We start from the raw sequence: 17,615 nt of genomic DNA on the forward strand, positions 1-17,615 counted from the left end.
CATTTAATGAAAATGGAGTTAATAACATGTAGTAAGTAAGTTGAAACATAAAAAAATTTTGAATAATTATTTGACAAAAAATAAATTTTTAGATAATAATTTAAAAACGGTATTTTTTAGGTATAAAAACCTTAATTAAATCAATCTGAAAATTAATTTTTAGTTAAAAAATGATAAGAAGAAGTTTTTATCAGAATAAAAAATTTAATTTCAGATAAAATGATAAATAAAATTTTATTATTTTATTGAGCATAAAAAATAAAAATATTAATTGTAAAATTAAGTTATATTTAAAAGCAAACATTATAAGTCAATAAGAAAAAATCATTTTTCAAACACTTTTATTTGATCAAATATTTATAAAGTTGTCAAAAAATTAAAAATTAATTAAAATAACTTGATAAACATATATGTAATTTACTTTTATATAAACTTAAAAAAACTTTATCATATTTATTTTTTAAAATAATTCCTCATTCAAAATAAGAAATACATTAAATTAATAAGATATTTTTTATTGGTATGAATAAAAAAAATACTATTTGAAATTTTCAATAACTCACCTATCAATTTATCATATTCAATCAATCCAATTATATTAATAAAATAATATTAAAGGTGAAATTAAGTAGTTAAGATATGTATATTTAATGGACAAAGTTAAAAGAAAACCAATAAGATCAAATGGTGAGATATATATTTTGGATCAGAAAATAATGAAAGAAGAGTAAGGGAAGACAAACATGTTACATGTGTACATTGATCATAATTTGCAAAACATGTTTAACTAAATTTTTCATACCTGAAAAATAGGTCATTTTCAGATTATTATCTAAAAAATCATTCTTATTAGAGACCTACCTAAAAAAAATACGATTAACCTCAAATAGTAAAATAAGATTAGAAATTTTTCGAGATACTTGGTTGAAAAAAAATGTTAAGTAATAATTAAAAAATGACCTATGAGTATGAAAAATTTAATTAAGCCTATAAATAAATATGATAAGTTAAAATTATGATCACCTTTTAAAGAAATCTGAGTTAAGCTCAACATGGGAAATGAATATTGCTAAATTAATTTTAATTACATGCAAAAACAATTATTAAATTGTTATTGTGTTATATAATATAACTTGCCTAAAAATATGACATATATTTCACAACGTGAGTTTGAACTTTTTATTAATGTAATGACATAATTGATAATAATTTTAAGTATCTCTTGTTGATGTATGTTGTAATTCAATTAGTTAGTTAAGAGTTAGTTAGTTTGACAGCTATGAAGGTAGTTATAGTTACATGTGCAATGTATAAAAATATTAGTGATCATGAATGAGATGGATGAGAGTGCAGAAGTTTTAATTTATAATTCTAAATTCTCTCTATTTCCTAAATCAATTCTTTCATCTTCTCTTATTCTCTAACATAGAGTGAGTGAGTGCATAGTGTGAGTGTGTGTGAAGAGCTTCTTTGTTCCAACATCTCTGATTATATTTTTAGTCTTATGTCTCATCTGACCTTAGTAATCTTCAAAGATTCAAGTTACTTAAAATATTCGATATAAAAAAATATAAAATAAAGCTTTTTTTTTACTATATGTTTTTTTTATTTTGCTTCATTTTTCTAAATTAAAAGACCTTTTTCAGGGACAGCTGTGGGGGGAAAAATCAATGGGGGGAAATCATTTTGTTTTTATTCATTAGCAATCACATCAGAAAATTATGCAACTTCTTATGTAGTTGACCTATAGCATGTATGCTAGGGTTAGTTATGTACCAATAAAGAAAATGAGATGTGCCGGAAAAAAACAATGCGAAGGTTAGTTGCCACTTGAGAATTGTAGGATGTTTGACCCCAAAAACGAAATCCAAAACGAGTATACCCAAAATCATAAGTATCAGCATGTATCCACGCACTTTTAGTGGCAGATGTAAATGCAAACCAAATTTTCAAAAGCTTTTATGTTAGTGGACTTTTCCTAATGTTTCTGTTACGCTTCAACTATTAAAAATTGTCATCATAGCTTCACCAACGATATGATATTAATATGGCGACCTTTCAATAGTAGCAGCCGGCAGATAAGACGAGTCACCCCCCTTAAGATATACTTCCTTTTAATATAGTCCAAGCAAAAATGTTGGGCTAGAAGCATCGTGACCAGTTAGGATTGACAGAACAGAATGATAATCAAATAATAAAATCTGAAATTTTGGTTAACTCAAATGTCTCATTCGTCATCTCCGTTAACTTAGTTAAAGTCAAGATTATAGAACTAAATGACATTGAACTCTCATGTTTGCTTATAATACTTTGAAATGTCCCTTTGTTTCAATTTTTTAGAGGAAATAAAAACACTCAGATGGAAAATTTTCAACGGGTATCCATGAATTGACGGGAGGTAAATGACTTGAATGGGAAAAAAAACCACGAATTTAGATATGCTGCAGCAAGAGAGAACCTGTGCTGTGCAATCACTGCCCGACTACAGATTGATAAAGCCACACATTTTGTGGGTTCCCAATTACAGCAAATCCAAATTCAGAAAGCCCTCTTTTATCATTAATTACAAGATCAATATAGTTTGCTGAAAAGTTTACAACTGTTCAATTTGATTACACCGAGCCAAAATTAGTTTCAAATTTTAATGCCTAACAACATTCTCAGAAACAAAGAAGACTTGTTTAAGAAGAAATCTGGGTTATATGGGCAGACTGCCTGGTTTCAATGAAACTCCTAATGCTAGCGGCATCTCCATGCATGACAACTTTCCCATCCTCCATGTAGATGGCACCATCTGCATACTCTAGTTCTTCCAAACGATGGGTGACCCATAATGCTGTAACTTCTTCAGAGGTATCCACAGAGTTCCTAACAGCTTTGATAACCCCAACCTTACATGAAAAGCACAAACCATCTATCAGGAAGTGTTGGTTTTACACCAAAACTTTCACATTTACTAACATGAATAAATTCAACCGTAAGCACAAAAAGTGAAGCCATGTTTTAAGTTAACAGCATGTTTAGAATACGAAGGTCCACATATTCAGATGTAAGAAAGCTAAAATAGAGACTGCCCTAGCAGCATTGTTTTCAGCAAGAATGTGTCAAATGCAGATTAAAGAGAATAAGAAAGAAAAGTCACTGTCAGCTAGTATTTTGTAGATGATGAAAGTCCCTTGTTTCCAGTTTCCATGTATTTCCGGTTCTCAATCTTCATAATTTTTTCAACAAATATGACATGTATAGCATATAACATCACAATTCTTGGGGACAGTATCAGTGCATCACCCTTAAACTCTTAGTTTCAATTGTGAACGTGTTTATGTTTAATGTTTTCAGTATCTTTCTGTTGGGCATCCACCTTATTTCAAAGGATTAGATTAGATTTATGAAGACCGTGGTGAGGTATGTCGAACTATTTGTGCATGTGGTGGCTCTGTTTTATTTTTGTGTCATTATTCATCACAGTTTATTTAACACAAGGTGTGAAACTCTTTTAGGTCCTGGATATGCGTATATTTGAAACAGGAGAGTATGCACTTGCGTGGGTAGGGGTCCCCACTGCTCCAGCTTGGCTTCCTACGGACATGCTTATCAAGGTACAGTTTAACTTGTTCCAACTGTAGCTACTATGTAAGCTTCCTTCAGGATCAGCTTAAGCGAAAAGCCTAATCAAGCTGAGCCAGTATTTGGCCAAGAATAGCTTGTTTAACTGAGCTTTTGACCTGTACCTGGCTTATTTTGTATACAATAACCTGAGCCAGTATTCTGCTCAGTAGCAATTGATTCCCTTCGATGGTCCTACAATCTTACAGAAATTAGCCATATACCTCACTCTATATTTTTTTTTCCCCCTTGCAGTCAGAGAAGCTCAATTATGAGAGGCTATGACCTACAGTTTGGGCACAGAACCATGCTAAATAGATAAATGGTACTTCGTTTTTCTGATGCTGTATAAGAGTATAATTTAAGAAGCATGGTTTGAAACATCATCTGGGACTCTACTCCATCTTTAGTGCAGAGTACTTCAAAGCTTTTTGTGATGTGTATTTGCGCTTCCCTATTCTTAACATTTAATAAATATAAATGGCCTTTTGATTTGAGAAAACATAATTTGCATATGTTTTATTTTCACTTTTAATTACAAAAATATCACCTTATTTTTACTTTGTTTTTTAATTTCAAGAGTTTGTATAAAAAAACCATGAAAACAGAAAATGACACAAAATGAAAACAACGGAGCGTTTTTACAGTTAAAAATAAAAGCAGAACACGTTTTCTTAAAGAAAACAGCTCCTAAGATTAAACCTCCGATGCCGGAGCAATCATCTGAAAGTTGGTGAGATATGAGAATCAACATGCAAGTACACTTCATCATGAAAAATGAAGCAGTGAAACAGAATGCTTTAGTATTGGTTGCGACAATACAATGAATATCCAGCCGATAAAATAGAATACAATGTATATCCAGGTCAGGAAAGTTAATGAATCTCTTCACTATATACTGGGGATAGTAGCTATGTTCTATAGCCAAAGAAGCTTGCTGCTGACTTCTGCTGCTCCTTGTTAGGCCTCAACCTTGTGATTATATGTAAAACTTTAAAAATAATGTTTCAATTGCCATAATGATAGTGAAGCATCCTTTGATGTGTCTCTTATTCAAAGAAAACGACTATAACAGTATTGAAACAGATTTGACAACTCTTACACAATCCTGCATATTCTTCCCTTCCACCTTCCTGCTTCTTGTCAAGCACTCGTGACATGGATGATGGTTCGGAAAAGAGCAAGGCAAAAAAAATTCTTGTAAAATCTTAACGTACGTGCATGAACATCTCCAAGCATGATAAATGGAAGAAAACTGAAGAAAAACAAGATTAATATTTAATTCCCCTCTTGGCACGTTTTCTGGAATTTATAAGATCCCTTAAGGAGGGAAGAGGTTGAGGCACAGGAACATTCATTGACCTGTACAACTTTCGCACACTTCCACTCAAGCCTGAAGATCCAATATTTAGATAAAAGGCACTCTCATGAACTCGTGTCCTCCTGAACCTCAGATTGCTGATTCTTCTCCACTCAATGTAAATCATTCTTTTTTCTGGTGACCTCTCCTTCACTTCAGCATCTTGCAAGAATTCTTGTCGTGCATCATTTGAAACTGTTTGGCAAAGGACATTAACAGGCAATGTATTACATCCTCCTATTGAAAAGCCACTATCTTGGAGAGTGAACCTTGCTCTTCCAAATAACGAGATGGGCAAGTCTTTGCCATTATTAAGAAGCAATGCTTTCAGTGTTTTAGTCTCAGTGAACTGTTTGACAGGTGATTTAGTTTGCACACCAGTTTGTGCACAAGGCTGAGGGGTTTCTTCAAGAAAAAGATTAAAGCTCGCAGATTTTTCTGATGCATCAACATGATCAGAAGTTTCTGGAGTCATATCCAGAAGCTTCCACATAGAGTTATTGAGAGCTCCTTTAGAGTTAAATAAGTGTGTCTTTACATAATCCAGCTCCATAGTCCTGCAGCTGGAGGTTGTTGAAACAACCCACCTACGTGCTTGAAGTGCCCATTCCAATTCTCCTTGGATGAGTGCATTGAGTAACAAACATGCCAGACACCAAACTTATCCTTAACTGCTCCTTAACTGCTTCATCCATCCTTTTCTTTCTAGTGTTTTCAATATCCGAGAACTTTTCTTCACAAGCATACCACTGGGCAGAAGGGCGCACAACGAGAGGCTCAGGTTGGAGAGTTGCTTAGGCCTCAACCAGCTTTGCTCTTGCTCTTTCATATAAATTTTGAGATCCATCAAACAAGCGGAAACGAGAAGTTGGATCTTCAGAGGATTTCAGGCACAGTAAGTGCTAGATTCTCAAAACATTACGAATACTTGGCTTTATCAACATATATTTAGGCCCCAAAGGTTTCAGAAACATTAACAAGGATCTCTTCCTGACCAGCATGTTGCAGGTTAGATACACTGTCCGTGCATCAGGATGCTTCCATATACAATTAATAACCTGTTTTGTATTTCCATTAGCTGAACTTTGAGACTGAGTTATTCATAATGATGACATTGCAGAATGATAGATTCAATTTAGAAAAGCCGCTAATATGCACACACTGATACATTGAAAGTTTGGAACTGCTACAAGAAAAAGTATAAATATAGTAGACTGGGTTTTAAGAATCCACTGACCAGGCTATAACATATTTAAGTTTCTGTATATATAAATAAAAGGCTTGAATATTTTTTCCATCACAATTCACTTTTAATCTCTAAACTTTTTTGTGTATAATCCTTGTAATATCCAAACCTTCTATTTTTTGTCCTTCCCATGAATCTCTAATTCAAAAACACCTATGTGGATCCAGCCTAGTGTCTCGTGAGCATATAACACTTGATAGAACCATGAAAGTATTTTTGTAACAGATGGACCAAAAACAATGTTTTTATTTTCTTTTTAATATTTTATTTTGGTTTAGGCATTTAGACTCCTGAAGAATCTATCTATATTTCCAATTAAATCTTCTTATTCTTGAAGGTTCTATAGAGGAAAAAATTGATGTGGCATTTCTTCACTCATAAAGGCCTTATTCCAAGTTTTAACAAACAAGTCATTTTTATTAATTTGAACATCTTTTGTTCAGAATACAAGGAAAAAAAAACAATTTACATCACAGAAGGTTTGAATATTATAGAGATCATAAACAAATACAGGGACTAGAAGCAACGATATATTTACAGGGACAGACAAAACAAATATTTGAGCCTAAATATTATATGTTGGCAATTGGAAAGACATCGGGTTGAAGGCGCTAAATATGAAGCTGGGAACTAAATGACATTGTCACCAAGCTGTTACAAGCACAAAACGCCCATATGCATACAATGAACCCGGAAGATGTTCAAGATATACAATGATAAAAGATTATATCATTAAAATGCAATGTTGAATTCCCAAAAGAAGAGTAACCATAGAGCATTTTTCAACAAGTTCTGCTGCTTGTTACTATTTATTGATTGAAGAGGGAGTTTTTGGCTTATGCTTTACAGTTTACAAGTAACCAGCTTATCTCCATAGACTATACAATACAAGCAACTTACTACAACCAAGGAGTGCATCTAAAGCATGCATTTCCATCTAGCGCAAATCAAACATAACAAAAAAATGAAGGGGTTTTAGCTTTTCAGGTAGAGTAAAAAGGTACCTGTTGAATAGCAGAATGTTTGCCAGGCATCCCCTGAGAGAAATTGCCAAATGTACAGTCTAAGAAAATACAATCAAGAGAGCAGCAAGGCTCTTTCCCTTTCCTCCCAACATACTTGTCCAGTAAGTTGAGCAAACACTAAGGAATGAGCCTGCAATCTCCCGTGTGCAGAATATTACCGAATTTTCCTTCAAACAAGAACATCACCACCCCTGAACTCCAGGACAGAATTCAAGCATAATGGAGTGTGTGTTCGAATGAAATTGATTTTGGTTAAAATTAATTTTGACCTGATGTGATTTATGTTTGGAAGTTTTTATTCTAACAGCAAGGTAGTAGTAAAACTCGTTATAAAAAAATTTAACAAACGCAGAAGCTATATAAATTTACCTCAATTCAAAATCAAATTTAGATCTGGAATTAATTCTTCACGGTGAAACCAAACATGTGAACATTTATCTAAAATTACAGTAGCTGTTATCTCAACATGATTATGAATGACTCAACGTGAATCAAAACACACGCACACATAGTTGAATCAAAATACAAATATACCAAATAAATTAGAGAAGTGAATATTACCAGGGCAGTGATTGGCGTCGAAAGCGGAGACGGTGAATGCCCCGGCGGCGGGATCATCGATGATCAAGGATTGACCAACCTCTATGTCGAGAAACAAGGAAGCATCTAGCTGCGGATATTGTTGAAGGAGATTGGTAGAGTAAATTAGGAAGGAAGAGTGGCAAGTGATGGAAGAGGAATGGTCTTTGTGAGCGTGCGTGAGGAAAACGTGTCCACCCAGAAGGGTAATCCCATAAGTTTATTTTATAATAGTATAGTATGCTGATGTTATTGAAAGAATCAATTTTATTAATTATATTGAATATTTAGATGAATCATTATATAAAATAATAATTTTAGCAAGAAAAAAAAAATATCAAATTTAAAGGGGTAATTCATGTTGGCTCAAAACGAATCAAATTGTTCACGAATTAGTTCAGTTAAGATTTTAAAAAAATATTGTGAAAATTAAACCGAACCAAACCGATCAAATTTGCTTGGGTTAGATTCTGAATTTAGTCTAAATCGATATGCAAACACCCCTATCAAATCCTTTTTTTTTTTTACTCCTACAAAATATCTCACTTTTTAAAATAATTATTAAAATTCCATTATTTATTATAAAATATGAATGAGTATATTAGTATTTTAACTCGTGCAAGGTACAAAATGAAAGTTAATTTTTACTAATTAATTATTTTTAATACCTAAATTATATAATAATTCATAATAAACAAATACTTTTCACATTTAAATTATAATTGAGATTTATGATAAATAATTTATATTTTTTTAGTCATCATAATATTAGTGTGCAATATTTACTAGTTATGATAATAATTAATCTTTGTAAAAAAAAAAACTTACCTTTGGTGTTTTCCTTCTCGCCCACATATAAATTGTTAATGATTAATTTATAGTGTGATAAAAGGTTATTTTAATTATTGATAATCTATTATTATATAAAAATTGTTCTATTATCACTTCTCAATTGATATGTCACTTCTTGGTGCATTATGCATCTATTTATTTTTTCTCCCAATCACCTACTCTCTTTTGCTTCTCTTTCAATTGATATGATGTTTAAAGAAATTGAAAATTATAGATTGAATGAAATAAAGGGTTAAGAAAAAAATCTTTAAAATGCTTTTTATTGAAGAATTACCGTTAAAAACACTTTTGTTCAATATAGCTATTCTAATTTTTTATATATAGGCAATATGAAATTAAAATTTTGTCTCATTTAAATTTTACTATTAATCATTGTTTCAATTTCAACACCAAGTGCATTACAACATATGTAGTAGTAAAATTGAATATCAATTATCAAACTCATTGCAAGAAATAGCATAATGCGTAATAACTGCTTCCAACTAATACTTTGGACATTCAGGACTCGCTGGCTCTTTCACTTTCAAGCCCATCATCATTCTGGCTACGGTTTGGAACCAAGTTCCACACCATACACGTATCATTCTCAAGTATGGATACATAATCTTTAAAAAAAAAGAAGAAAAAGAGAGAGAGAGAGAGAGTATATATGAAAACTTACTCCCTTTTTTCTCCTGCCATGAACTAACAATATACAACATAAACGTTACTACAGACAGTAAACACCTTGGATTTACAGTAATCAATAAATTGTTACAAACAGCACGGTGTCCCCAGTCCAATGCCTGCATCGAGAGCTCCTACAACTCACTTGACCTTATGTGGTCTAGTTCTCATGCATAAAGAATTGACCAGAGTCCCTTAGATAGAGTTGGTACTCTTAAAGAGTGCAGATTGAAGTTCAACCACAGGCCACAAGGCATGCCGAGGAAACCAAAAGATTTTAGAGGTATTTACAATCGGCAACTCAAATGAGTCTTCTTGGGGATCCACCGGGCGTGTGGGCTTTGTAAAAAGAAGTTTCCTGAAAAGGGTCAAGAGTGAACGTGGCATTTGATCTCACTGGATATGAGGGGAGTGTATTCTGCCCCATCAAAGTGTAAGTTGGGTGAGGAGGAGAAAGGAAACAGCTCTTGTGCGCTGGCTCGTACTGTCGCAATGGACTTGAACAGGGAGATACTGGTAAAGATGTGATCATTCTTGTGTTATCTCTGAAAAAGGAAGTTACAATAGCAAGTCAGTTCAAATAGTATAAAAATGATTCAGCATATACATAGAGATACATAACCATGCCTTAATAAGAGAAGGTCAGATATTTTACCTTGGGCTCCTTTCTGCTCGTGAAGTTACAGGAACTGGCTTTGTTGCATAATCTCCATCCAATGAAGTTAAACTTGTTCTATTGGAATGATCTAAAACTGGCTGCAAAGTGATCCAAACAAAGAGAAAGTTAGCACCAACCCAACACTTGCCATATAAATGGATTTCCAGATATTTTGCAACTTCAAAATGGCAACATTCAGTGTATGGAGTTTGTGCATTAGAACCATGACTTCAATTGAACCGATACTTTCTGTTCAAGTTTTGTAATTTTGTTGTATTCTAGGATTCTACATCAAAAAAAGAAAAGCAATATATTTAGTTCTGTTATCAGTTGTCACCCCAAACTATGCTATGATCACCCAGTTAATCTGTTCTCCAACTTCAATTTCTCTCGCATTTGTGACATATAAACTTTACCAATACATGTGTATGCATTGCAACAATGATCTAGGGCAAAATAAGAGGATCAAATTCCAAAGGAAATTTAAGTAGCCTAAAAATAATATAGACAAGCATAACCACCAAAACACACATGACAGACAATCATCTCCTTTTTTTCTTCCTTTCCTGATTGCAACACTGTATCAGTGTTTAACGCCTAACTACTTAGACACAACCAAACAACAAAGCATACTTCATTGTCAATTGCACCTGGTGATTTGCATAAACCACTTCATCCATGAAGTTACTACATAGTTACAATCTATTATTTTAAACTTGACAATACTAAACATATAAAGTTGAGCTACATGATACATAGAGCACAAAAAAACCTCAACAAACCAAGAGATAAAATCCTGACATAGTATTATAGCACCTCTACATAGATAACAATACAGTATGTTGATCCAGTATTGGATAACCACAAATGATGAAATCACACAAATATCAAGACAATTGCATCTTGTTAATCATATATGAGAATGGAGCCCTCTTTATAACATTATGTCAAAATATGTAGGAACTAGCATGTAAGAGACCAAAGCAACATAATTTCATAAAGATGATAAATAAGCATTGAGGACTATACCGGAGGCGTCCGACTTCCATCAAACATGCAGGGGAAAGCATCCCTGGTTATTCTGACATTTGTAGCTTTTGTTAATGACTGATCTCGAATAAAGGGATGCTCTAGTAACATCTGGGCTGTTGGGCGGGCTGATGGATCTCTTTGTAAGCATAGCTGAATGAATTTCTTTGCCTCGCTTGAGAGATGATCAGGAATTTCAGGCATATCTCTGCTGTTACCAATTTTAAATATTGCAGCTACCTGTTGAATACAGGCATTAAAAAAACAATGTTGGCCTTTCATACTCTTAAAATAGGCTCATAGCAAATATGCAAATACATGCTAGTTCTAAATATCCAAAATCATACCCCTTCATACTGATTCCAAGGAGGCTTTGATGTTGCCATTTCAAGAATTGTGCATCCCAAGCTCCATATATCAACAGGAAGACTATAGCCATTTGTATTCATTACAACCTAAGAAAGCAAAAGTCAGGATACATTACAACTTACAGTGGAAGAGATACGGATATTTTTGTTCAGAAGTAATTACAAGATGTGAAAAGAAAGGAGAAAATACTTTACCTCGGGTGCCATCCAGTATGGACTCCCTTTGAAAGATAGCATGGAGGAAGAAGAATTTATCTGTTTCAGAAAAATCATAATTCAGAGATGATCTCCATCACAAATCAGAAAGCAACCAAAACTGAAAATTATACACTTTGAAACTTTGTTCCCCTTCTATTTTTCCTACAACTCTAGTCCATTTCACTAGGGTCCCTTTCATATATTCTTATGCTATATACCTTTAAATTGTAAACGACAGAACAGAGATCAGAAAGTTCTGTGTGAGCCAGATGCATTCTAGCTCTCATTCTCTATGTGGGTGTGCACAATTGTGAGAAAAAAATCATGAGCATCAAAGAGTGTAAAAGAGAATGTCTCTACCACTAGGCATTCAGATATGAATAAAACAGCAAATTTCAAGTTAGGGCAAAAGAAACACTATTAAGTATCCTCTCTCCATAAATTTTACAACTTGTGTATTGGCTAATTTATTTTACCAGAAGCAATAACTTTTCAAGTGAGCAAAAACAATGCATTCTCTTAAAGCATACTTATAATAAACTTACATGTTTAGCCATTCCAAAGTCTGCCAGCTTGATTTCACCATTAGGATCAACTAGTATGTTAGCCCCTTTGATATCCCTGTGAAAATAAAAACTTATCAATACTATAATAAAGAGTCAAGATGCATGCATTTAGTGTTATAAATAAATCTTGAGTAATTATTTAAATTACCTATGTACTGTATTTCTCCCATGAAGATAGGAAAGTCCAGAGACAATCTGCCTGGTATAATTTTGAATAACAGGCTCCTTGAAGGCCCCATATTCCTGAAGTAATTTATGAATAGAACCACCAGAGACATATTCCAAATAAACGGAAAGTGTTTCTTCCCCCTGCAAACATGGCACATATATATTCATAAATGAATCTCATTCAACAATTATTTTTTGTATATAAATGGCATACAGGATTCAGAACATGGAATATTTTAGCCATACCAAATCACTCCCATAGTATTGAACGATGTTTGGATGTGAAAGCTGACTGAGCAAATGGATCTCCTGCAAACAAATGAAGAACATGGTACAGATTAAATGATGATCAGACATATCAAAACAAAATCCAATGCAACAGAATTGAAGGCTTAAAGCAACATGCATAAATCTTTTAAAAATAATAGAATTACCTGATTAAGTTGTTTGAGGCACTCCTTTGATGATTGGTCATCACAGACAACCCTGACTTCTTTAATTGCACTCAATTGTCCACTATCACTGTCAAAGTTCCAACACAAGTGTTTTAGAGACGTAGAACAAACATAGGAAGCGGAATAAATATAGTTTCAGTAACTTGTCCATAATATGGACATTTGGACAGAGTCCACATTCTGAAAGAAAGCTGATGATATCATTCTGTAAACATAGTTGTATTTCAAAGCTAGTTTTTTCCTATTGCCAATAACAACTGGCACTGTAGCATTTCCTTTGTAACCTAAAGATTTGCTTATACATTACAACCACTGATAGCAAAAACCACAAATTCAGTCTTTAATTCAGGGAGTGTTGCAGCCTAACCCAAAAGAAAATTGAAAGTAAATTTCCTTCACCAGACAACAAAAAACAACAACCCAAATACCTATTGAATCCCAGGTAAACATGCCCAAATGTTCCCCGACCAAGAAGCTTTCCTTTCTTCCACTTGGAAAGGTTACTGGTAGTGTGTTCCGTCATTCCATTTGCTCTCATGCTGGGAAGAGAAGAAGAAGGACTGGTAGGAGAACCTGGCGGAAGAGGCAATGGATGACATTCACCTTCTTGCCTGCCTGTAGGGGAGTCAAGACTCAAACCAAGCAACTTTGGATGCAGAGGTGATGTTGGGCTGGTGGGCCCTCTTGACCCAGGACCCGGGCTTTTAGACCTCACAAGGAACTTCATGTCACCTTGCCCTCTAGCATAAAGAAAACAGCATCAATTAGTTCTGCAGCAGATTGGAGAAACAAATTAAACTGTCCATGTTCTCTTTGTTCCTTATTCTAACATTAATCATGCTAAAATGAATGTAGATTATAACATACGCCCTCCCATGTTTTATAATTACAACAGTTTATTTATAGAAAAACAATAAGATAAATACATTTTGCTTAAATTTCATTAAATCGATATTTGGAAGGGGTGGAAGTTAACTTCCTAGTCTTATCAAATTAGTCCATCAAGATTTAGATCTTTATTTTCCCCAAATAAATCCATACCAGAAGTCTAGAACTGCAAATTCAGACTTTAAAACACAATTTGCAGATGGATAATTCAAAATGGACCAAATCTTCCTGAAAAGGCACAAATTATAAACCATTACTGAAACAACAGAAACAATCGCGTATCTGAAGAGAGTGGGTAAAAAATTCCAGAAGAAAATCGCATTTAGGCATGAGCAGACAGACGGCAAGAGAGAGAGAGAGAGAGAGAGAGAGAGAGAGAGAGAGAGAGAGAGAGGCCTTTACTATTAAAGGAAAGTTGAAGGTAAGAAAAGGAAGAAAAGTGTACGAAAAAAAGTGAACAATCAATCGTGTTGAAAAAAGGTAGTAACAGGAGGCAGTTACAAATTCTGATTTGCAAGTCTGAACAAAACTAAAAGGGGAAACTCATAAATCAAGTAAAGTATGCAATGATGTTTGCAATAGACAGACAGAGAGAGAGAGAGAGAGAGAGAGAGAGAGAGTCTCAGGAACCGGAGTAGAAGTCACTTTATGTGATCAAATGATTAAGGTAATAACCGGAGAACCTAATTTTAATTAAATTAAATAAAAAAAATAGGGTAAATTAAACGAATCAAATCCAATCGAATTGAATTGAATCTTAAGTTAATTGATGAGTAAAAAATAATAATTAGAAACCTGGAGGCATTAATCTGAGGGTGATCATCGTAGGAGCCACTGGAGCTGACGCTGGAGCCGGAAACAGAGGCAGATCCAAAAACAAGGCCTTGGTCGATGGCGAAGCTTTGGGTGGAGAAGACGGAGGGGCGAGGCAAGGGAAGACCTTGGTCGACGGCGGCGGAGGAACCGAAATCGCGGCTGGCACGAGGGGAGTTTCTCACGACGTCGTCGAAGCTCTTACTGGGCTTGGGCTTGATAAAATTGAAGTGAAGGAGGGTGGTGGTGGCGGCGGCGCCATGAGGGTGGTCTTGTTGTTGTTGGTGCTGTTGGTCCTTGGTCTTGCTGGACTTTTTACCCCACCAAGTGGGCATGTTCTGAATTACTGGACTAAGCACAAAGGAACAAGAAGAAGAAGAAGGAGGAGCTGAGAGACTACTAAGGTTTTGTTCAGTTGATACCACCAAGGATTAGGAATTCCGAAAATAAAAAATAAAAACGGTTGTTGGATGGATAACTGACGTGGAATGGGGCCCACACTCTCTCTCTGCTCCTACGTGTCACTCTTTGTTACGTCTTACGTGCGTTCTCAACAACAACAACAACAACACCAACTTTCGTGTAGTTTGTGATTGGATGTAACTGTTCATATTTTTTCTCGGAGAAATCTTTCTCTTAATAGATCTCTTCTTGTTCCTCAATCTTCGGAGAACGCGGCGTTGTATTATTGTAAGTTCTCTGTTCCGAGGTTAAATAAATTCCCTCTACTTGTTCTTGTTCTTGGTTAGTTAATAGTTACTCCACTACTTGTTCTGTTTGCCTTTACTGAAAAATAAAAGAAAAGAATCCGCATTGGCGATTGTGCACTCGTTTTTGTGCTTTACAGTTTCACACGTTCCAGCCACAAAGCATTATTTGTATTGTGTTGGTAAAATAAAATAATGGTCGAGGTTAGTACCGGAAATCGATTCAGCTCATGACTCAAGCTCAGTTCAATCTCAGATAACAAATTGTTTAATTTGAATCTTTCTTTCTAACTTGATTTTGACTGTATTCAAACTCATAAATAAGTTGATTTTCCCCCTGGACTTGATTTAAAATTATAATTATTTGACATATTTTATTTGTTTATTTTATACAAAAATAAAATAATATGAAATAATCAAAAAATTAATTATAATCATACGGGACTTCAATAATATAAAAATATTTTTTATATGTATAGATTGATAAATAAATATATAGATTTATATATTTAGTTAGATTGATGAGTCAATCAAATCAAGTTATATATAATTTAAATTCAACTCATTTGATTAATAAATCAAGTTCAACAAAATTAATTGTGAAGTCAAATTTTAATTTATATAATTGAATTGATTTGATTTAGTATCTGTCCTAGTCGAAGTGATTAAAAATAATATAAGTAAATTAAATACCTATAAAAAGTATTGTCCATGTATAAAGATTTTTTTTTATTATTCAATTACAAAAGTTATTACTCAAATCACAGATTATAATTTTGAGTAGTTGATCAGATAGAACAAACCCTAGCACTCTCATATTAATTAATGGTTCATAAATTTGAGCCTTCATTCTAAGATAAATGTGAATACTAAATACTCAATATATATTTTTGAGCAATAGAGTTTTTTTTCTTTTGATATTTAATTTATATAATTGAATTGATTTGATTCATTATCTGTCCTAATCGGAGTGATTATGAATAATATAAGTAAATTAAATACCTATAGAAAGTATTGTCCATGTATAAAGATTCTTTTTTATTATTCAATTACAAGTTATTACTCAAACCACAATTATAAGTTTGAGTAGCTGACTAGATAGAACAAAACCCTAGCACTCTCATATTAATTAATGGTTCATAAATGAGCCTTTATTCTTACCGTATCTTTTGAAGCGAGATAAATGTGAATACTAAATACTCAATATGTATTTTTGAGCAATAGATTTTTTTTTCTTTTGGATTAGACTGTTATCTCCTTTTCTAAATTGTACCTATAAAAAATCACAAAAACTATTATTATATTAATAATAAGAGAAGAATCAAGTAAAAACATTACTATTAGGTTTTCATATGATAAATTAAGGTTTAAAAAAAATGAAAAGAATGGATGCAAAATACTCTTGTTTTCTTGAGTTCAAAAGCTTGTGGAATGCAACGAGGATTCGATATTCACGCCCTTTTCTTTTGATTTTATTTTCCGAAGGTGCTGTTATCTTGTGTTATTCGTCGTTTTTACAACACCTCGATGACGTGACATATATACCCGTTGCTGTACATAAATGCCCACTGCCACCGTTTCGTTTCTTTTTGTGAATCATAAATATTCCCCCTATATCTGACACAAATTACATAAATTTTTCGCCGATTTTTATTTTCAGAAAAAATAAATAACAAATTCATTACTTTTTATTTTTAAGAAAGTGTCTCCCATTGTTTTTTTTTTTGACAAATATTAACTAATGCTCTTAACACGTAAATTGAAGAATTAAAAGAAAAATTATTTTTTTACTGAATATGTAAATTCTCTTATGATATCTATGATAAATACTTTGGATTGATTTATCAACACCCTTATCAATATTCACATGTATATTATTAGTTATCATATACACATCAAATTATCATGCATGTATAATTAATTGTCACATAAACAAATAATATGTCACATAGTCACATGCCTTAGTATTAATAAAAAACTTTTAACGATAAGACTAAAGTAACCAATAAATTATAATTTTAAATATCTTTTTAAAAAGTTAATACTTTTAAGGACTTAAATAATAATGAATTATAATGATCAATTTTTAGATTTTTCGCAAACGTAATTGATTAGTTTCAATAAATCAATAGTTGAAACCATATTAAAAAAAAGTTGGGCATTACCCATTTTATTTTTTCTTGCAAACTAATTATAGTTTCTTAGATGATAAGAAAATAAACAATTATGTCAATTAATGCTTTCATGCTGCCAAAAAGTTGCATGCGAGTGTGATACTAAATTCATCTATTCAAGTAATCGAACACAAGGTTGAACAACATTTGTTGGTTTGACATGCCATCAATCATCAAATTTCAAATTATTTATGGGATTTTAGGAATCGAAATTTGAATAATTTTTAAATAAAGAAAAACATATTATTTTAAATGTC

At 33.0% G+C, this 17,615-nt stretch overlaps 1 protein-coding gene and 2 pseudogenes across 1 annotated transcript; 1 reads left to right on the forward strand and 2 right to left on the reverse strand.

The window, feature by feature from the left end:
• The first annotated feature begins 3,016 nt into the window (after nt 1-3,016).
• On the forward strand, nt 3,017-3,891 carry LOC106798603 (NAD(P)H-quinone oxidoreductase subunit O, chloroplastic-like; annotated as a pseudogene).
• A 474-nt stretch (nt 3,892-4,365) lies between these two features.
• On the reverse strand, nt 4,366-8,033 carry LOC100776706 (uncharacterized; annotated as a pseudogene).
• Nucleotides 8,034-9,127: 1,094 nt separating this feature from the next.
• On the reverse strand, nt 9,128-14,923 carry LOC100780263 (mitogen-activated protein kinase kinase kinase 3). The gene is made up of 11 exons (XM_003523178.5): nt 14,460-14,923; nt 13,205-13,516; nt 12,756-12,843; nt 12,568-12,630; nt 12,302-12,462; nt 12,133-12,208; nt 11,585-11,644; nt 11,369-11,476; nt 11,022-11,261; nt 9,990-10,090; nt 9,128-9,879 (listed from the first exon to the last, which is right to left on the reverse strand). Exons 1-11 carry the CDS (start codon nt 14,810-14,812, stop codon nt 9,636-9,638), a joined length of 1,806 nt encoding a protein of 601 aa, XP_003523226.1. The 5' UTR covers nt 14,813-14,923; the 3' UTR covers nt 9,128-9,635.
• Nucleotides 14,924-17,615: the final 2,692 nt, after the last annotated feature.

Source organism: Glycine max, chromosome 4 (genome assembly GCF_000004515.6).
Source record: "Glycine max cultivar Williams 82 chromosome 4, Glycine_max_v4.0, whole genome shotgun sequence".
Classification (NCBI taxonomy): domain Eukaryota; kingdom Viridiplantae; phylum Streptophyta; class Magnoliopsida; order Fabales; family Fabaceae; genus Glycine; species Glycine max.

Bases quoted from the DNA above. Each gene is read 5' to 3' on its own strand.
- LOC100780263 (XM_003523178.5), bottom strand. From the start codon at position 14,812: ATGCCCACTTGGTGGGGTAAAAAGTCCAGCAAGACCAAGGACCAACAG. The intron at 12,463-12,567 runs GTATGGCTAAAA...CCATGTTTGCAG, and splicing joins AATACTATGGGAGTGATTTG to GGGGAAGAAACACTTTCCGT. The intron at 12,209-12,301 runs GTAATTTAAATA...TTATTTTCACAG, and splicing joins GGGAGAAATACAGTACATAG to GGATATCAAAGGGGCTAACA.